Source organism: Poecilia reticulata, chromosome 13 (assembly GCF_904066995.2).
Source record: "Poecilia reticulata chromosome 13, P_reticulata-male-v2, whole genome shotgun sequence".
In the NCBI taxonomy this organism is placed as follows: domain Eukaryota; kingdom Metazoa; phylum Chordata; class Actinopteri; order Cyprinodontiformes; family Poeciliidae; genus Poecilia; species Poecilia reticulata.
Genome location: NC_088842.1, coordinates 24,805,458 through 24,827,207, shown reverse-complemented (window position 1 = coordinate 24,827,207; position 21,750 = coordinate 24,805,458). Strand labels below are relative to the sequence as shown.

At 39.5% G+C, this 21,750-nt stretch overlaps 2 protein-coding genes across 2 annotated transcripts in view; both read left to right on the top strand.

The window, feature by feature from the left end:
* The window catches only part of acsl3a (acyl-CoA synthetase long chain family member 3a), a 28,225-nt gene extending 10,762 nt beyond the window's left edge, over positions 1–17,463 (top strand). Inside the window, exons 4-15 of the mRNA XM_008426207.3 lie at positions 3,306–3,415; positions 3,817–3,955; positions 5,808–5,958; positions 7,332–7,455; positions 8,374–8,445; positions 11,320–11,459; positions 11,556–11,728; positions 12,945–13,019; positions 13,425–13,616; positions 13,859–13,973; positions 14,747–14,904; positions 14,987–17,463. Coding sequence (XP_008424429.2) covers positions 3,306–3,415; positions 3,817–3,955; positions 5,808–5,958; positions 7,332–7,455; positions 8,374–8,445; positions 11,320–11,459; positions 11,556–11,728; positions 12,945–13,019; positions 13,425–13,616; positions 13,859–13,973; positions 14,747–14,904; positions 14,987–15,144 — 1,607 coding nt within the window. The 3' untranslated portion in view covers positions 15,145–17,463. The remainder of the gene's footprint in view (positions 1–3,305; positions 3,416–3,816; positions 3,956–5,807; positions 5,959–7,331; positions 7,456–8,373; positions 8,446–11,319; positions 11,460–11,555; positions 11,729–12,944; positions 13,020–13,424; positions 13,617–13,858; positions 13,974–14,746; positions 14,905–14,986) is intronic.
* Positions 17,464–18,693: 1,230 nt separating this feature from the next.
* kcne4 (potassium voltage-gated channel, Isk-related family, member 4) lies at positions 18,694–20,809 on the top strand. The gene is made up of 2 exons (XM_008426206.3): positions 18,694–18,828; positions 19,364–20,809. The coding sequence occupies exons 1-2, from the start codon at positions 18,723–18,725 to the stop codon at positions 19,945–19,947; spliced, it is 690 nt and encodes a 229-aa protein (XP_008424428.1). The 5' UTR covers positions 18,694–18,722; the 3' UTR covers positions 19,948–20,809.
* The last annotated feature ends 941 nt before the right edge of the window (positions 20,810–21,750 follow it).

Genomic DNA, 21,750 nt, shown 5'->3' with positions numbered 1-21,750 from the left:
TTCATTAAGCCCTCAGTTCTGTTTTTAAAAATAAACATTTATTGGGCTTAAAAACTTCCATCTATCTGTAATTAGTCTATATAATATGTTTTACTTAGTGATAAAGTTCCTGAAATAGCTTTTCAATAATATCCTACTTTATTGAATTGCTCTTGTTTCTACTACAATGTTTTTCTAACACAATGATGAAATTGTGTTAGATCATTAATTTTTTTATGTTCATTAGTTTATTCTCTAATGATCACAGTGTGACTTGTTCTTCTTTTGCCCCCCATAATGTGTAGTCACATTAATTTATTCTTGTTTGGTTTTAGTTTTACATGTTAAACAAAAAGAAAACTCCTTTTTGTGCATTTAAAAATGTAAAGACAACTAGACAAACTATGTCTAAAAGAGTAAAAAAGTGAATCTCCAGTTTCTGTTTTCTTTGTACGAGTTCCCCCTCCCACACTCCCTCTATTCTCATCCATTTAATGTGGCTCTTGTTTGCTCTTGAATTGGTTTTGGCTTTAATGAATTAAAATGAATCCAAACAAAACAATGAGCACCTGCCAGTAGAGTTTCATTTTTACTCACACTGCGAATCCTTTTAACTAAAACCATTACAGCTACTTCTTCAGAGTATCTGTGTTTCTCTTGTGCTGCTCTGTTGGACATTTTTTCACTAAGCAGCTTTCTAGAGTACAGCGTCTGAACTCTGTTGCGTTTGTGTGGTTGTACATCCTCACATGTTATTGTTTCCACTGCAAAGAATATAACATCAGAGGCCCAGCTGAAACAGCAGGAGGTCAGTCTGTCCGTTCTGCTTCACTGTTACATAAATATCCTACTTTTCCTCCTTTGTGCGCGCTCTCTCTCTCTCATATATTTCTTCCTCTAAGTAACACAGAGTCTCTAAGTGTACAGTGCCTCACAAAAACATTCATATTCCTTGAACTTATCTGTTCACCCTGCAACCAAAAACCTCATTGTAATTTTGTGGATTTTTTTGTAATAAAGCAGGACAAAGTAGTGTATAATTGGGCAGCAGAAAAAATTAATACATGGTTCTCAAAGACTTGCATCCTTTGTAAACTAACCTTTCCCATAAAAATAGATGAATAGGTATTTCCTCACCAGCTGGTGGTGGTAAGTTGGCCCAATGGTGCCGAATGTATAGCAGCCTGGCCCGGAGCAGCTGTGGCTACACTGTATGCAAGATCCTATAAATGTCCAAACACAATCATTTCTTTAGTAACTGGAAATGGTTTGTTTTGTCAGGTTAAGTAATCATTTAACATTAGGTTACATTTCTTTTTCGAAATAAGAAACTTTTTCACTCAGTGAATTTCCCCCCTTGGGGATGATAGGCTGATTTATTCTTTAATATGTTCTGTATTAAAAAGTAATGTGCCTTTTAGTTTATGTGTTCAGTTTAAGTGTGAGCGGCACTTCATTAAATTGTTTTGATTGTCCACAAAGTGACTTTCATTTTGTCCATGCGCTGTGGTTTAGGCTCCATTAAACTGTCATGCTTCCTTTAAAATATGGTGTGCGTATGAGCAGAGAAGGCATCTTTGTAAAGGGCCCTGCTCTCTTTGCAAACAAACATAGGGACAGTGGAAAAAGCCAGAGGCAGTCTATAATACACGGTGAGGGGAACAGAGAGGAGTCAAGGGTCGGAAAGAGCAACAGTGGGGAGAAAACAGGACAAGGCAAGTGAGGGGTGATGGCGTCAGAAGAGGAGTGAGAGGGGCTACGTGAGCATCTGATGTTGACAGAGGCACCACAGAGTCAGCCAAGGCCCCCAGTGAACTCAAACACTGGATATGTGTGTGTGCATTCCACACATGTGTCAAATGGCCGGCATACAGCCTGCAACACATGCACAGCTTTTAAAAAACAAAAGAAAATCAGTTTTAAATACTTCAGATCTTATTGAGCTACGATTTGCAGTGTGTGCTTCTCTGTTTCTTGCTGTTTGCTTCCTGCATTACTAAGTGGTGTGTGGTTGTGAGCAACCGTGTTAATCTGGGGTCCATTTGAGTGTTTGGATCTCACGGCTGGAGGTGTCATGGCCTTCGTTCAGACACAAATGCAAACATACACACAGGCACAGGCGTAGTAACAGCGCAGGAAGCAGAAGACTCCATGACGCAAAAATGTGAAGTCAGAAAGTTCTGCCTCCCCAAGTGCTGTGTGTCAGAGGAGGAACACGGGGTTAGAGAGTGTTACAGTGTCAGGCTTACTTCCTCTGTCTTCTGTTGATTCCTCCAATCACTTTCACCCTTTTGCTTTCAATTTTGTTCTTTTTTCTATTCTATTCTTTATATTTCTGTCTTGTTCTGATGTTACTGACAGACTTGACAAGCTGCTGCTCTCTCCTCTCTCACACAGAGCCTGGGCTCCTCTCACCATCACTGTCATCGTTTGCAAGTTCTCTATAAATGACTTTTGAATGATGTTTTGTATTGGTTTATGTAGTAAAACCAGTTTTCAGTTAAAAACCATAAGAGGGTTTTATGAGCTCATCTCAGATGGTTAAACTATCCTTCCAAATCAGAAAAAATTACTTCATGAAAGAAAAAAAAATGTCTTGGTGCATTCTAACAAGACTCCAGTAATGAAAAGAGATGTTTTGTAAGGCAGAGGAGGCAGATATTTCAAAGCCAAGTTGACGCGCTCCAATCAAAGAAGTTTAGAACTAAATCCGACTCAAACGATGATTTGATAAAGTCTTCGTAAAAAACTGAGCATACTTACACAAATAAGTTTTTCTATTCCTTCCCTCTTACAGATTGATTGGTTTTTCATCTCATTTGTACAGCATAAATGTCAGATAATATGGGTAAAAAATATTATTAGTAAGTATTGTTTTTCAACTTCTCTTTATTTACTTTACAAAAATAGGGGTATGTAGATTTTTGAGTTCCACTTTTAGGCGACTGCAGTCATGCAGGCACAGATTCCATTAATCTGTCTTATGTGTGCTCTTAGTTAAGACATCCACCCCCCACACACACATACTAACACTGTTTATATCCTCGACAGATTGCTTATCAGACAGTGGGAGCTTGTGGTCCTTGAGCTCAGTTGCTTGTGGATGGCAAGAGGTCAAATCCAATCCTCTGAGCTGTGTTGACTCAGGGCACGTACATTGTGCATCGTCACACATTCCTGTCAAGGGTTTTATTTCCGTATTGGTCCACATGCACTTTCTGAAAGTGATGAAGATACACAAACCTTCTTCAGATGTTTAGCTGATTTAAGTGTGCTTACTGTTTTTGTGGTCAGTTTAACCTTTTAGGTGATCATCTATCTTTCAGTGGTCACACTGTACTCCACCCTGGGAGGTCCAGCCATCGCTCATGGTCTGAATGAGGCTCAAGTCACCCACATTATCACCAGCAGAGAGCTCCTGGAGACCAGACTGAAGGTTAGCTCTTCAAGAGATGAGAACATTTTTATTAGATCTCATAAGACAGAGGAATAAAGCCTCCATGACGGTGATGATGACTGATGTAGGGCTTCAGCTGCAGTGACACCTTGTGACTGAGCAGAACTACAGCATGCTATATGTACTGCTATTCCGGTTTCGCTGTGTAACTCTGCAATGCGGGTTTGATATTTTCAAAAATTATAAATAGTGGCAATTATTCCATATCTGGATATGTTTCTAATCACAGATCCTTTTATCTCTGTCTAAATATTTGCTGCACTGCTTTGTGCAGAAATTGCTACATTGAAGTAATGTTGGTGGTGAAATGGAGCGGGTCTCTGTGCCTTTAGAGGTATGTTGTTGCATTTCTTTGTTGTTGCTTTGTATGTGTGTGTCAGGCAATCTTAGCTGAAGTTCCAAGGCTGCAACACATCATCGTAGTGGACAACACACCAACCACATGGCCCGGCTTTCCCCGGGGCATCAGCATCTACAACATGGCCACTGTTCAGAAGCTGGGAGCCAGACCAGATAAAGGTACATTGTGTGATTGTGTACAGTGTTTATAAAAAGTACTCAACCTTATGGATGTTTTTCCTTTTCTATTGTTTCAACAAATCAGTCACAATCAACAAAATTGGTCATTTTTGACAAAAAAGACTTTAATGTCAAAGCAAAAAATGGATTTCTGCACACTTTTCTGTGAATCTGCATTTCTATTCTATTCTATTCCTCATACAGATGTGTAAACAAGACTCATTCCAAGGAACAACATGAAGCTGCTTCAAACTGTTAAACTTCATTAACCAAACTAGTAAAACGACGGCTATTTGTCTTATGAAGATTCTGTTACAAAAAATTTGTTTTAACAAGTTCCAGTGCGTGTTAAACAGTCTGAAAAAGTTTTTGTTTTCTCTACTGTTACCCATCTAAAAACCTCTGCATATCCTTCTTAATCCCTCTAATCTGCTTCGCTTGGGTAACATTTTCAAAAAAATATCTTGACAATTTACAGACTCGGTTGCTCATGTAACAAACGAAACATCATGGGGTTTCTAATGGGCATTGGGGTGCGGGTGAATTGGTAGGAGTCATGTAAGGTCATGTGAATGAGGAAGTCCTGACATCTGTGTCAGATTAAGTTTGATACCATACGTCCTGTGCTAGCGGACGGATGTGAGACTCATTGCCTCCCCACCCTTTCCCTCACCCTGCTCGGCTTTTATTGAAGCCCTTTGAGCCAGCTGACCCACAACATGACCAGCTGCTACTGTCATGGACAGATAAAGGGAGAAAGAGGTAGGACTAGGAAGGGAGTTGGGAACACTGGGATGTGGGGGAGAGTCATGTTTACACACAGCGCTGTTAACTTCACATGACATGAGATGTTGATGATGGGAGTGAGAAGAAAGATGGTTGCTGCTGTTTGATACTTCTTTTATGTTTATCCTCGGTTTGATTTTTTGACAACTTAGCTTCTTATTTTTAACTACATTAAACTTTGCAGATAGGGAGATATGGAATATCGTTTTGTGATATTACTTTAATAACATGAAAAAAATTCAAGATCTATATATATATTTACAATTACAATTGTAATATGTTATCTCCTAAATGTTTTTTGATGTTTTTGAATTGCATACATACATTTTTTTTAACCTAGAAAGTTTCCATTTATGTAATATTTTACTGCGCTAAAACTGCAGCATGGAATAGATCAAGTTTTTTTTTGTTCTTTTAAGATCTGTATATTTCTGTATGCACTTTTTGTAATAAGGTCTCAACACAACAAAACAAAACAGAAACAACTGGGTTTTACTCACAATTTAATGAATGAGTATGGTGATAATAATACACAATTTAACGCCAAATGATTAGATCAGAAAAGAGAAATACTTAGGATTAAGTGGACAGACTGTTGAGTGAAACTAATAGAAGACTGAAGATGGTTAAGAAGGCAGAGATGTGACAAAGAAAATCATCACAGAGTAAAAAAAAAGGAAAAAAGGGATAAGTGAGATGGCACCAAATCTGCTCAGTCAGACAGCAGGATGATCAGTAAAGTCTTTGAAGACAATCTCTTGCATCCTTAAATGGAACAGGAGGCTGCTGCTCACAAGGAGGAAGCCATTAATCAGCTCTACTCAGAATCACTGGCAAGTTCTCTGGACTTGATTTTATCTCAAATGAGCAAGAAGAGAGTACAAATACAGTTTGTTCCACTGATTTGTGTGGAGAAAGATGGCTGTTTTTCCTGCTAAATGTGGCTATCTTCTGGGTTTTAGTTGCTGGTTTGAATTAAGAATAATGATGTAAATAATATTTCACACATAATCACTGTTTCATAACACAAATCTGTCATGTTCTTGTGTCTTTACTGTCACTGCAGCGACATTTGAGCGTAAGCAGCCTCTGTCTTCAGACATCGCAGTCATCATGTACACCAGTGGTTCAACAGGCATTCCAAAGGGCGTCATGATCTCCCATAGCAACATCATCGCCAGCATCACAGGGATGGCGGAAAGGATACCCAACCTGAGGTACTAATACTAACATGATCTGTTATCATACATCATCTGTCAGATCAGGAATCAGGAATGCCGATTTACTGATTATCAGTTTTGCAATATATTTAAATAATTCTGTTGAGTTGCTGCGATATAAATTATTGGTAACTATTGGAAGTAATATTTTCAATAACAAAACAAGTACTTTTTCAAAACACCAAGATCGGGAGTCGAACCTGCGATCTGCTAACCACGTGGCAAACTCCACCGTTGACATATTGCAGTTGCTTATTTCAAAGAGATATGCTGGAGAGAAAAAAAACTGTTCAGCAACCAGAACTATGTTGCAGCTCTATTGTTTACAATAAAAGATAAACCAAGACTTTTCTCCTGGGAGTGATAGGAGTCCAGAGGAAATGTGCTCAGGAGGAAGTCTAGCATGAATGGAGGAACAATCTGGGTGAAAGGGAGTCAGACTGAAGTGGATGAAGATTAGAGAGTTTACATTCTCAACATCATAGACAGTTTCATTTGACAATAAAATAAATTTACAGTGATAATGTCCTCCTGATTCAAACCATGTGCAGCACTTTGCAAAGGTGAACATACCCCGTGAACTTTACCTCACTTTGTCACATCACAACCGCAAACATCAATGTATTTTATTAAGATTTAATGTGAAGAACAAACAGAAAGTACTGCATAGCTGTGAAGAAGAAGAAGGAAAATACACTGGTTCAACATTTTCGCCAAATAAAAATATGAGAGGGCACATAGTAAAAAAGTTAATTCACCAAATAAACAGCCAACAGGACAACAATTAGTTGTCACGCCTTAAAGAAAGGACAGCAGGAAGAAAGATGGTGATGAAAAACGTTATTAGAAAGTCTTGCTTAAAGTTTGCAAGAAGTGAAAAATAACTTTTTTTGCTGTGCATGCGAAACACTGATTTTATGGTAATAAAATAACACTGCACCTCACCTTTAACATAGAAACAACCTGCTGAGTAACCTGCGCAGCAGCAGTTTCATGTTTCATTGCCATGCCACATTACTGTTTAAAAATAATAATAATTAAAAAAACAAGAAACAACTGTGGATAAAACAGGTAAGGTCATGTTACAGTTTTGGGACTATTTCAAATATTTAAAACATAAAAACTAATAAATAATTATCCATATCGACAGTATCAATAACATATTGAAACGTATTATATCGTGATAGGTTTTTCAGTCATATCGGTCAGCCCTAGTTCATAGAGAAAAAAAGATTTGAACAGATTCACTCTACTAGATTTGCCATTTCATTAGTAAGGTACACCAGTATGCAAGACATAAAAGGTTTGTGAAGTCCGTTTATTTAAATAACATAACTTTCTAAAGGAGAACACTGTCTCTGTGTTTACAGTGAAGAGGATACCTACATCGGCTACCTCCCTCTCGCTCATGTGCTTGAGCTGTGTGCAGAGCTTGTCTGCATTTCTTATGGCTGCCGGATTGGCTATTCCTCACCTCAAACACTTGCTGACCAGGTAACACCAACTAGCACTAATGATGAAGTAACCTGCATCAGTCAACAAAATGCAAATTTGGGTAATTGGGGTTGATATTACACTAGTTATTTATTTGCTTTGTTTGATACTACTGTCATAAAACTAGATGTAGTCTGAACTTTTAAGACAACCTTCTGTGCAAAGCTAGATGTAACAGATTATAGCAACCGTCTAATTATAATTAAAGCTATGAAAATCAACATTCTAGCTCATCAAAAGGGCCCTCATTAGAGTTGCTCCCGTGATGTGCTGCATAAATGGCTTGTGCGTCACAGCTTAGACATGTGGATAAACCGCATGCAAATCATTTTCTTTATTATTAATAGGCTTTAATTAGTGAGCCTGTAGGAGATGTGTTACTTTCAAGCACTGCAGTGGCTTGCTGTTTGTTTCCATGACAGCACTCAACCTTTGCTTTAATAAAAAGCTGACAGTCTCACCTAAATATTCACAATAAATATTTGTTTTTATTCCTCTTGAGAGTTGAATGTTTTGCCTTTAAGAAACAGTCCAATTTTAAGAAAACTTGATTTCAGAGACATAGATGTTGATTTTTTTAAATGGAGGAATATAATGTTGTTTTATTGAGCAACATTTTAGACAAAAACAATTGGAAACACACAAAATTGTTATTGGCAGGTCTGGCTTTTTAAAGATCAGCAATCGGCCAGAAAACTGCAATCGGTGCACCTCTGATAAAATCTACTGTATAGCGATATACATATTTATTCATGTAAATCAATGCATCTTGAAAATAAGAATATATAATAAGAAACATCTCAAATCAAAAAAAAGTATCCATGGAGCTAAATGCTCATCGTGTTTTAGCTGAGACGCAGTAAATTTACTCTTATCAGTTCATATTGTAACATTTCTGGATTTGCTTTTTTCTCACAGTCATCCAAGATCAAGAAAGGAAGCAGGGGAGACACCAGTGTCCTGAAGCCCAGTCTGATGGCAGCTGTTCCGGTATGTCATGAGTTTGGCTCCATACATGGGAAGCCTTACGTTTTGCTGGAGCCGCCCTTCATTTACTCCTCCTGAAGTTATTGATTAAGTTTGGCTTCATGGACAAAAAGATCCGATTTCTCTCAGACTTTGTTCATTAACTCACATATTAGTGTCCACAGCCCTGCAGGCCTGAATCTGCTGGGTCTATCTAAACATACTATGACGTAAATACTCTGAATCCTACTATAGTCAGTGATGCTCTGCTTTGGTACATTTTATTATTCAATTAATCAAATTGGATGCCAAGATGGGGCTGCACAGTGGAGTAGTTGGTAGAGCTGTTGCCTTGCAGCAAGAAGGTTCTGGGTTCGATTCCCGGCCCCGGTCTTTCTGCATGGAGTTTGCATGTTCTCCCTGTGCATGCGTGGGTTTTCTTCAGGTACTCCAGCTTCCTCCCACAGTCCAAAAACATGACTGTCAGGTTAATTGGCCTCTCCAAATTGTTTGAAATGTCACTGAAGGTAACATAGTTATCTGATGTGCTATAAAATGGCACTATGTGCCTATGAAATACATAATACCCTTGCATTTTTGTAGATTATAGATTTGAACTGCAGCTGCACTTTTCACTTTAACATTTTTACTTCGTATTTGTTAGGCTGTGGATGCTTGTTTACGCTTCCTATGCCTCTCAATGAGCATGCCTAGTTTTGTTAAGTCTTATATGCCAGTTAAGTTAGTCCTTTTGTTCTTTAGATAGAAAGTTTATGTTATGATAAAGATCTATTTGGAACACTATGTGGCAAAAGCAAAACCTTGCATTAAGGGTCTTCCCATGTTTTATATATAAAAGAATAAATGAGTGGAGCTGCTGTAAAATAAAATTTTTACTCATATGGATGAAATACCAAACTGCATGAGGACTGGATCAAAAATGACCCTCGTGTTGTTTGCTTGAATATCTCATCTTATCTTAAAGCTGACCATATCAGGTCTTAATGCTGAATCCATTTTGCTGTTGTACTGCACCACCCTCTCTCTCATGTCACGAGGACGCATCCCACCAGCCCGCATATCCCAGCGGTGGTGGTGTAAAGGCCACAGGGTCCCAGTCTATGGAAGCGTTCACATCTGTAAACAGAACGTGAGAAAGCCCCATGTGGTTTTCCCCACGGCACGCACACACATCCAACTGTTTGCTGTGATACAACAACTAGCCGCTGCATGGATCCTGCATCTACTTCCTCTCTCAACTCCACAGCTGTACATACGCATGTAAACAGCCACCAGGACCAGCTGCTTTTTATTGCTTTTTATTGGTATCCTTTCCCCCAATTACTCTGTGAACTGCTTTTAGGGACACTCTACTGTTCCTTTACCATTTCAGTAAAAGAGCACTTTTTTGGACTTCTCAAGCTGCCTTCAGCTCCCTAAGCTATCCCCTTGGCTAAAAAACAAGTAGTAATTGTTTAAATAAACTGCTTTGTTTGTGTTTTTACTCTCTTGAAGTCATTATTGGTGTTTTTGGCACATTTTGTAAGTCACTGACCTTTGGACTGGTCAAAAAAACATTCAAATAAATCAGTCTCAACCATTGCTGCAAAATAATGTAGTATTTTTGAATGAAAGCAATACCCTTTTAAACAACATCGAGTTATATTTACATAATTGCATCTTATATTTGTTATATTTGTTAGTCCACTTGTTGCTCCATTTCCATGTCAACCATTAAAGGTTTACTAGGCTCAGTGATTTTAAAGCAAAGCTATAAATTATACAACTAGATGAAACAATTAGAATCTTGTTTCAATATCTATTTTATCCAAAGAACAGCATTAAAATTTAAATCACATTATGTTTCGTCCTTTTAGATGTAAATGCTGTAAAGAGTCCAACACGTGTTTAGATGAAAAGTACAGATGTCATGGGCTTCTGTAACGCTTGACGAACAGCACAACAGTTGTCGCTCCATGTCTTCCCTTCTGGTCGACTTGTGAATCAAGATGGTTTTCACCATCAGGCATGTGTGATTTCCATATGAACAGCAAGCCAAGCATTTGCACATTGCGACAACCTGGCCACATGCATCCCACTCTGAGACACACATAAAGATCTATCAAGTCCTAATGATGACATCTCATTAATCTGTGGCAGCTGCCTGACACATACATTCATCCATCTATGATGCCACCGGTTTTCCCTTGTGGTTTCTGCTCCAGACATGGCAGCTACACACATATTTAACATTTAATTCCTCTTCACTCGTCTGTATGCCTATGGACCTTAACTCTTTTCCTAAAGAGTGCAATTTATCCTTTCATCATTTCTTAAATATCACTTAGTTCAGCAATTTGATCAGGTTGTAAAAGTTTAAGATTTAGGTTGAGGTTAGTCGATGTTACAAAAACACTTGAGTTCTCATGATTTTAATTTAACAATTCTCTCTTGAAACTTAGTTTTTTTTCTCTGTTTCTTGTGGTCATGTACTATTTCTAATCCACTGAGGGACCCAGTTATTTTTGCAAAAAAGCCCAGAAACAGAATAAGTATCTTAAAGCATTGCATATGGAGGAAATAAAAAGCAAACACTCCTTGGCTTTCCTGTTAAACAGAAGCTGCTGTGATGACACAAACTGTCTACACCTTAATTTTCTTCATTTTAACTTGTAGCAGTGTAATATATATCATGACCATATTTGAAGCCTTACACTAACTAGCCTACAAAGTTTCTCCTGCATAATCAAGATAAGGAGGGAACAAAATCTTCTGTTGGCTGCTAGGATGAAAACCTAAACTCAATATAAAACTGGACTTTTGGGTCTTGTTGCAATTTCTCCTTCTCTATATTGTCTCTTTTATTTCTTTCCCCTCTTTGCTGTCTCGTAACTACAGGAGATTATGGATCGCATCTACAAGAATGTGATGACTAAGGTGGAGGAGATGAACAGTTTCCAGCGAACTCTCTTCATTTTAGCATATAACTACAAACTGGAACAGCTTTCGAAAGGATACAGCACACCACTGTGTGACAGGTGAGTAGCAGAGCTGTTGATTTGTAGTCCTGCTGAACGGGTTGTTTGGAAATGTAAGCTTAACACTAGCAGAGCTCTTTACTTTGTTTCCAACAGGTTTGTGTTCAGGAAAGTTCGTTCTCTGCTCGGGGGTCGAACACGAGTCTTGTTGTCAGGCGGAGCTCCACTTTCTGCCGCCACACAACGTTTCATGAATGTATGTTTATGTTGCCCAGTGGGTCAGGGATATGGCCTGACAGAGACCTGTGGTGCCGGGACGATATGCGAACGTAAGCGGAAATGACTTTCGGTGTTCAGACTGTTTATTGACACATTTACCTCATATTACTTTAGATTTGTTAAGCATTTGTTATGAAATGGAACAATAGAGAGAGGAGATGAGGGTTTGTTCTTCCCTGCCCTCAGAAGGTAACCTCCACCCTCAAGCTAAATTATTCTCTTGGAGTTATGTAACAAAAGCACAAATGTATTTAAACATTACAAATTTCTGCTCTGACTGCTTGCATTTCCACACGGTGCCTTGTAATTATTTAAAGTAATTGTAATTCATCAGTTCTCATCTTAGTGTCAGTGAGTTCATGGTTTATTCTAGTAGATGACTGACAAAGATTATGTTCTCATATTGCATACATTTTTTTTATATTGACTTTTGGAACATGGCTTCTTATTACTTTAGACCAACTACGACTGATCACTCAGGGTCAGTGATGGGGAGATGTCTATAACCAGAGGCCAGTGAGGGGATCTTGAACAGGTGGAATAAGTCCAACATAAGGACTTGCAACCATTTACTCACATAGTTGCACTGAATGATCAACAGTGCTGCAACATATTCTCCATTGGACTTTAACTGGATGATTCTAGCAGAAGAAAATGTTCTGATTTAAAGCATTTTATTGCTGCATATTCCATTTAGTGGTGAACATCAGATGCAACATTTTGCAGCTGTATTTTTTCCCCTGTCACTATTTCATAAAAGCCAGATTTTTTTCAACAGATTCTCTAAACTGACAAGAGAAAACGAAAAGCTGGGCCTAGTATGTGCTGGAGCTTCAGTGAAAGGTGTTGATGTTTTCTCTCTTAGTTTTTTCTGCTAAAAAATGTTCATCCTGTTTTGTAAAAGTGAAGATGTACACTCCCCTCAAAAATCCAGACATATCTCATAGGTTCTTATAAACACAAAACAACCTCTCTTTAATTTCCATAACCAGTTATCCATCAGATCTGTTCTCAGAGTTGCAGCAGTGTTTTGGTTTTCAGCACAGAAATTTCATCAGGCTTTCCCAGGAAGACTAAACCAACACAGCAGCCCACTGACACTCACATTCACTGTGGTCATCTGAGTCAGGAAAGCACTACGCTGTAACAGCTCCTTTGGGAGGAGGTTTCCATGGCAAGTGAGGTCGTGTTGCCATGGTAATAAATGCAGGACCTTGATGCTTGTGGGCTTTCTGATTATGTTTGTTTGCCTGTTGTCTATCCCAGACTGGGATTACAGCACTGGTAGAGTGGGAGGGCCGCTGGTTTGCTGTGAGATCAAGCTCAAAGACTGGGTGGAAGGTAAGTGGGACTGACAGCCTGTCCTTATGATTCTTTATCGTGCATCCTGTCTTTTACGCAGATTGTAATATATACTACCAGTCTCTCCAGCACTCCCTTCCAAATTTACAAGGCTAGTTTGGCTGTTAGTCTTGTACGAAAGCTCCCTGCAGTCTCTCCATAACCTTGTAAGGAAGCCACGCCACATTTCTCTTCCCACTTTCATCATTTCACATCGGGGTTCATAACTTATTTTTATGGTGCTCTGCTAAATCTCAATGTGCATCAGCTGGAGTTTACTGCTCTCTTCACATGGCAAACAAAATGAAAATTTAAAGCTAACATGATCTTCATCATTGTCATAGGAAATGTTCTGCAGCAAACAGTCCCGATGTCAAATCTGCTGACATTTCACCTTGTCCTCAGGCGGTTACCGAAGTACTGACAGGCCTCATCCCAGGGGAGAGATTCTTGTTGGTGGACCTAATATCACCATGGGATATTACAACTGCGAGGCAAAAAAACAAGAGGACTTTTTTGTCGATGAAAACGGCCAGCGGTGGTTCTACACTGGGGACATTGGAGAGATTCACGAAGACGGATGTCTCAAGATTATCGGTGAGAAGTCATGCCTGACAGCCGGGGAGTGCAGCAAATTCGAGGAATTGATTAGACACTCCTTATAAAAGAAATGAACACATACTTCATCACTCTTAGATGGAGGAGTGGTGGTAAAGCTTTTAACGAATCAAATTTTATTATTCTGCCAAGAATGATCGACTTATTTGTTAATTTGACCCACACCTTTCATCAGTTTCTTTGTGCACGTGTTACAAGCAGCTCCCTGTGCTGCGTTCCAGATCGTAAGAAGGACCTGGTGAAGCTGCAGGCGGGAGAGTACGTCTCCCTGGGAAAGGTGGAGGCCGCGCTGAAGAACTGCCCTCTGGTTGACAACATCTGTGTTTATGCCAACAGGTTTGTGTTGATGAAACATTACAGTGTTAATTAAAACATTATTGTAATAATAAAATAATAAAATGATCAAAATATTACAGGTCACATGCCAGTTTTGATATTTTAGGTAATATATATTGAAAGTACAGCTGCATTTTTTGGTGATGGTCATTGCAGGCAGTTTAGAGTCAGTCAGATTGGGTGAGGAGCATCTGTGAGCAACTTTTGAAGTTTTGAGTTAGGATTGAACTTTAACTAGGCCGTTAAATGTTGTGATTCTTCGCCTTCATAATGCTGTCTGTTGTCTAACAGTGACGAGGCCTTCAGTGAACAGCTGAATTTATACTAAAATAAAATCAAACACTGATGGACTTAGGATTTTACCCTGGAGCATCAGAGTAACCATGAAATGCGTTGAAGTTTGTAGTTTTGGGTTGACAAAATATGTTAAAAAGTTAGAGGGTCTGAATAGTTTTGCAAAGCACGACAGGAACGTGATGATTAACTTCTCTTATTTTGAGCATATTTCTGCTGCTTCAGTGTTTATTCAGCTCACAGTGTTTCCTTCATATTTTGAAGTTTCAACAATCTGTTCACACTCACTTCAGGCATGTGTGGCTCCCAGCTCCTTATAAGGACACATATTCCACTGGAATAATGCACATGCATGCATATCTTTGTGGCTCCATCACCTTATTCGGCCCATTATACTGTTGCCGAGGGCCTTTTTCCTTTGTTGTGTTTTTTTTTTTTTTTTCCATCTCTCTTCAACATGTGACCCTTCTGCTTTGCAGTGATGAAACATACGTGATTGGCTTTGTGGTGCCCAATCAGAAGCAGCTGCTGGCTCTGGCTGGCCAGTACGGTATCCGGGGGTCATGGGAGGAACTGTGCAACAGTGAGGCCATGGAGGAGCTGGTTCTTAAGGTCATCACTGAGGCTGCACTGACAGGTGAGAGCAACCTGAAGACTACCTCCAATAAGGGCTGGATCTAACCAGGTTGCTAGCTAACATGATCTTCCTTTCAACGCAGCCCAACTGGAGCGCTTTGAGATTCCTCGCAAGATCCGTCTGAGCCCAGACCCCTGGACGCCTGAGACGGGACTGGTGACCGATGCTTTCAAGCTCAAACGCAAGGAGCTGAAGACACATTACAAAGACGATATTGAGAGAATGTACGGTGGAAAATAACGACCGGGAGCAGCAGATCACCGGTTGACTCAGCAGCTCTCGCCGCTACTTCTCACTCCTTCACCTGCAGCCACAGAATCATAATGTTTCTGAGCTCTCAATGACCTAATTGAACCATAGAAGTAGCTTTATGATTGTGTCATGAATCACGGGACAAGTGCTGATGAGGAAACCTACAGATTCTGATCTTGGCAACTGATTTTTTTTTTAATTTCAAAAAAAAAAAAAAAAGTTTTCCAGTGAAATTTTTCTTCTTACATATGAGAGGTATGAAACAGAGCAGGTGTTGAACTCTGATCGAAATATATTCATGTCTGCTGCTTCATAAAATCAGTTTATTTTAATTATATTCTTTGTTTTAACTTAATAATTAAGCTTCCTCCAGTGTTGACTTTGTTTATCCTGCAGGTCAGGAGGCAGTTAACGTTTCTGTTCATTTTCCTTTTGTCTCCACGTTGTTTGGGTTTCTTGTCTTGGTTTATTTTGTCTCCCACCCACAGTCCGACTGTGGCTCCGCCTGATAGTGGGACAACAGAACGTTCTGACACAGAAAGCACAAGGTCTTTTTAGGGCAAATGTGAGTAGGTTGGTAAAAAATCAGAAACGTTCTTCTTGTATAACGGTTGTATCTGACCTGAGCCTTTATTAGAAAACTTACATAATTTAAAGAAACACGATACACATTTGTTTAATCTCCTGGGTTTTCTTACAGTGATAGAAAACAACTTTCGGGAGAGTAAGGAAAATGCTTACGTAACAGACTTAAGTTAATGTTTAGTTGTCGTTGTATTTGAAAAATTGATCGCAACAGGAAAATGTATTATTTCTGCCCAAGTAAGGCAGCTGATTTCAAACAGGACTATAAATGAATCAAGCTTCCCCAGTATGCGTGGAGAAGTGGTTGGAGTGTAAACACACTAGTAAAAGTAGAGCTTTTGCCTTCCATGGTTTATTCTATTTCAAGCAATGCAACAGAATTTTGTCCTGTGTGGGTCAGAGAAATTTGGATTCAGTGTCACCTTAGGTCACTCCTTACGAGACTGAGACAAAAGTGATTTATTATAAATATAATAAACCAGGAGGCAGACTGTTTTTCTGGACTTGAAGAGAGCAGGAGCAATGTGCTCCTCATTGTATGGAGCAAGAAACTGTTTTGAAATAGCACAAGGATTCTGTGATGCGACTGTGTTGTTTCTATGCTGCCATGGCAACATATCAGGGTCCAGTGTGAAGGAGTCTGGTAGCAGCAGCGGTAGCTCATCCATGACAGTCAACTGACAATTAGAGCTTCAATGGCTACACTAATATCATCATATCTCCATCAGACTGGCAGCGCTCCAACTAGGTTATCATAACGCTGTTTAGCGTCCCACTGTTGCTCTGACCGGAACGAAAAGCATTTCAACAAGCATTTTTAACGACTCCTCCTACATTAAACACTGCAAAAATACAAAATCTTACCGAGTATGTTTAGTCTGGTTTGTAGTGCAAACATCTGAGTACACTTGAATTAAGACAAAACTAGATAACAAGTGCATTTTCAAATAGTTTTTAATAGATACGGTCGTCAATATTGATTTTTAATTTCAAGTGTACTAAAGTATTTGCACTAGAAACTAGACCAAAAATATTTGGTTAAATTTAGTGTTTTTGGAGTAAAGTTCCCAGCTATGGAGAACCAAACCAAAAGGGTAGCTGCTGTAAGGGGCTAAGAGAAGTTGTGAGTTTTTCAACCTGTAGCACAAATGGAAAATGCAGACTGTGAGCAGCAGATAACAGGGTCCATAATACAGGTTTAAAATAGTCACTTTGTTACTCATAAAAACTGCTTCAACATTCATAGCCTTGCTGTGATCATGAGATATGTGTACAGGAAACCAGGCAATTCTGCAACTGGAGATGTGATGTCCATGTCAACAGTACTGTGGTAGAGGAGTCAAGAAGGCAGCAGTGTAAACCCTGAGTAGGAAGAGCACACACAGTGTGTCATGCTGGCCTTCAGACTGAAGCTGTTTTCCAAATCCGTCAGCATAGAGAGGATCGCACAGACCCAACTTCAGTGTTCCTCACAGATTGTCACATGTTACCTTTTGGTGATTCTAAAACATGCCTTTGTTGTTTTGAACTGATTCTTGAATCATACTTGATCACACATACAGATTTGTGGATATATAGGTAGAGAAAGCAAATGGCTGCTATAGCACCTCCACTCCCTCTTTATATGAGGCCTGCCTCATGAGCACATCCAATTATTTATTTGCCACTTTGCTTTTGGAAAAATGAAATCAAATGAATTAAATAAAGTTTGTGTTGAATCTAGATATGATTGAATCTCATTTCTGTGAATGGTTGTATTAAATCAATAAAAAAAATGTTTTCTATGGAGCTCAACACATGTGAAAGCGTAACTAATACAAGATTTCTGGACTACTGCACCTCATCACATTTGGAGAAAACACAAGTACGTCATTCTAATTGTCAAACACATTGAGCTGAAATATATTTTTACAAAAAAAGCTTGATAAACAATTCTTTGACAGAAATATAAATAAGGGATCTGACAATACAGAATTTTTTTACTAAGAACTGGTTTACAAGTTAATTAATCACAAGTTAGTCATTCACAAACTGCAAATTATATATACCTGAGTTAATCTAATGATTGTCAGATATTTGTAAATCATGTTTTTGTTCAGTAACCATGGAAAAAAAATATAAGAAATCTTCAAAAATAAGCAGATATAATCATTGTCGAAATACAGCTGACCCTGGGCCAGGAATCGAACCCAGGACCTTCTTGCTGCAAGGCAACAGTGCTACCAACTGCACCACTGGACATTATTTTCTTACTAAACTTTTACATTAGAAACAGTTCATCTGATAAAACTGTTCGTAAAATTAGACCCAACTGGTTATCAAACATGTTAAAGAGCATAGGTTGCTGCGGAGTTACATTTCAATGGAAATTTTACTTTTATCAGTGATTTACTTTTGCTGAAGTAAGATGTCAAAGCTCCTGATTGTTTAGGTGTCACTGAGTCGCATGATTACTTCTTTGGAAACTGGGAGGTTCAGTCTCCAGACGAGTCAAGTTGGAGACAAACTAAAAGACTTCAGCTGTAATCACAGCAAAATGAGTTCCCAGAAAGTAATGATTAGGAGATCACTTTTCACGTTTTTAGTTTCAAAAATATTTTTTACACATTTTTCTGGCTTAAAATTATGCATTACTGTGCGCTGGTCTATCAAAAAATAAATTATGTTGAACTTTTTCCTTGTAACATAATGTGACAAACTTCAGGGGGTGTGAACACTTTTTAGCTACGGCTTCAAAGCACTTCCATTACTCTGTAAAAATATTTTTCCATTACATCCCCTCTGGACTACTTTCTTCTGGACTCTGGAGATTTCTTCAGTAAGAATCTGATGCATGTATGAGCTCACAGTTTTATAAGAATCCCCAAGTGGTGTGGATCCTCTTAGAGTTGTGCTTTGATTTATTTTTTTAAACCCCTATGATTCCTTAGTGGGTCTTTTCGGGGTTCATCTTACAATCGGACCAGGCCATGTGATTCCTGATGACGCTAAAAGGACTTTGCATAAATAACTTCATCTGTGTCAGAGTTCTGCCCAAACCTCAGAGGGGACAGCAGAGTCTCACAGCAAACACGGATCCGCAGTTCGGTGAGTTCATTTGTTGTAGGGTTTTTTTTATAACTTTTTTGAGTTTTTTCCCTACAGTTTGGATAAACTTTTTAAAACTTTCAGAAGTAGCTGAAAATCAATCTGTAGAAAATAAAAAGTGGAAAGACTTTAAGTTAAATTAAATTGGATAAACATCCATATTTAATCAGGCTACAAGTTAATTAATTAACTGAATTTACATATAAAAATGTTCAACGACCGTTTTAGTTTTTTTTTTTTGTTGTTTTTTTTTTGGTTTATTTGGCTTTGATCAAACATGCATTTAAATTTGAGTTACACAATCAATTAAAGCAAAAACAATTATATAAAGTTACCATGACTATAGACTACGTGTGTATATTTGCATATAATGCATACAAAACAGCTAATTAGCTGCGTTTTACGCACGGTCAGTGTCCGTGCGTAAAACGCGCGTAAACGATGGTAAAGGTGTCAAAAAAAGTATGTTTATAGATTAATAAACACTATTTATTTACTTTTGTGCATTCGGTGCATCTTCTTCTGCCGTTTATAGACTCTCACCGCAAACTACTCAAAGAAATGGATCGCCTGGAAAACTCCACAGCAGCATCAGAGAGTCTCTTCTCGGATGCAGAGAGTGCGGCGGTGGAGTCCCAGGCCGCCACCGAAGGCAACGGGAGCGCATACCTCTACATACTGATAGTCATGTCTTTCTATGGAGTGTTCCTCTGCGGTATCATGCTGGGCTACTTTCGCTCCAAGAGGAAGGAGAAGAGGAGGATCAACATTTTCACGCGCCTGGTGCACGAGGAAGAGCAGAGGGAGTGGGGGGCTCTGCCCAAGAAGCATTGCGCCCCCTTCCCGGCCACCGTCTCGGGGCTGCGGGCCATGCAGGTTTCCCTGCCGTTCTGCGGTAACCACGGCAACCACTCCGGAGCCCTCCGCCACGAGGGTTTTCTGCCGTCTCCGCTGGCGTGCGCGCTATGCGCGGAGCAGAGCAGCGTCAGCTCCCTGTGCTCCTCCGCAGATACGCGCCTGACCATAGAGGAGGAGGAGGCCGACAGCGGCGCGGCGGAGGAGCCGGAGGCGAACCTGAAGGCGGCACAAGCGGAGAGCAGCGGAGACGATTCAGGCTGAGCTTTAGATGCGAAAACTCACATTCAACTGCAGGATTAAAGATGGAGAAAAGACAACTTGAGGGAAAATCAAAATGGCCTCAAATGCGTTATTATTGGGGCCCTAAAGGGGACAGTGGGCAGCTGTGAGGCCCTAAGTTTGTTAGTGAAACTCAAATCATCATCCGTGCCATATGTATGGGAGAGAAACGACGAGGGTCTACATCACAGATCCACATTTTTTATTTTGTTTTTTGTTTTTTGCACGTCAATTGCTGCTTTCAGCCTTATGACAAGTTCAGCACAGCGCCACACCTAAACACACACAGGTCATATCAGCTGCAAATTTTCAACTCAGTCAAAAAACAGAATAACATGCAATGGACAATGTACCAGTTTTTTGGGGGGTTTTTTGTCAGCTTTTAAATGCAATTCTATTTGACTAGTTAATATTTTAGTGTGTGAACGACGGGCTCTTTTTGCTGTGCCTCCCTCCCTCCTTGCTGTTAAGCCCCCTCACCCCTCCCTGCTGCTGCCACCTCACTGGTTTGGGCTGATGACTCATCCTGCAGGAGGCTTGGATGGAAGACTGGTTTTGTGCTTTGTTCTTGAGCAGAACTTGACCTGTTCCAGCCGACACAGGTCTCAAGTACTGAAACATACCTGGAACCCACTTGAAAGTTCTGTCCGAAATGAAATGAGTCTGTTATAGCTTCATGGTGGACAAATATCTGTTCACAAACAAGCACTAGATTAGGTTTACTTGATGAACGCAACGCACTGTAGGATATATAAATGTTTGTATTTTGTCACTTCTACGGTTTTAATTTAAAATCGAGACTTTTGGAGTGTTCATGGAAACAATAAATGTGTTTGAAATGGAAGCAGTTTCTCTTTGTTCCTTTATTTGAATTTAACTTTGTTGCTTCACCAGTAGAGGGCAGTGTTGATGGGCATTTTTGAAGCTGCTTAGAAATAGGCAAATGAATGGGAGACAAAATTGGAAATCTGCTTTTATTATTTTTAGAATGGATACTTAATCATTAAAATAACTCAGGAATGTTCTGTTTCTTAGTGGAATCTATTCACAAACCAGATTGTCTCAAGTACCTCATCATGTACTTGCCAATGCCTTTTAGTTTATAAAAATAAGCGAACCTTAGGGGATCGTGAACAGCATTTAGAAACCCATCAGTCTCTATTAGAACATGTTGATTTGATGCAAACCCAGCAGACCACAGCCGTGATTCACCAACACTTTTTCCTTTTCAATTTTAATCAGCTTCCATCTTGTCTGAAAAGAGACAGGTTGCCAACAGGCAGCTTTGGGATTCTTTTTATTGATGTTCAATCTTTTACATTTTCTCCCATCTGCAAGACTCAGCCCTGCCTCACACTCTTTTCTCTTTCTCTCCCTCTCTGTCATTCACACACACGTATACAAAAACATAGTCTATCAGCAGTGCTGCAGGCTCTCAATCCCACAAACCACTGAAACGACAGCTCGACACACCATCATCAATGACATTAATGGCTTCTGGGAACACATCCACAGACTTCGTGACGTACGTGTATTGACAGCGTAGTAACCCCCACAATCCCAGCGGTGTCTGCAACAAGCCTGTCTGGGAATTCACGAGAGTGTACGACTCGTGTCTTCATTCGTTTCGTTCGCTTTACACCATAAAAGTGTGAATTTAGTTAACGAGTTTCAAGGGCTTTGATGTGAACAGTGTCTATGGGCTTTACTTCAGCACTCCTCGCCTGTCCAACTTTGATAGAGCTTGGTTTCTTTGAGACACGAGAGAGCTGGACTAAACAGGAA

Excerpts from the sequence above, each read along its gene's own strand:
- kcne4 (XM_008426206.3), top strand. The coding sequence starts at position 18,723 with ATGACGCTAAAAGGACTTTGCATAAATAACTTCATCTGTGTCAGAGTT. Across the intron at positions 18,829-19,363 it reads AAACACGGATCCGCAGTTCG|ACTCTCACCGCAAACTACTC; the intron begins GTGAGTTCATTT and ends TGCCGTTTATAG.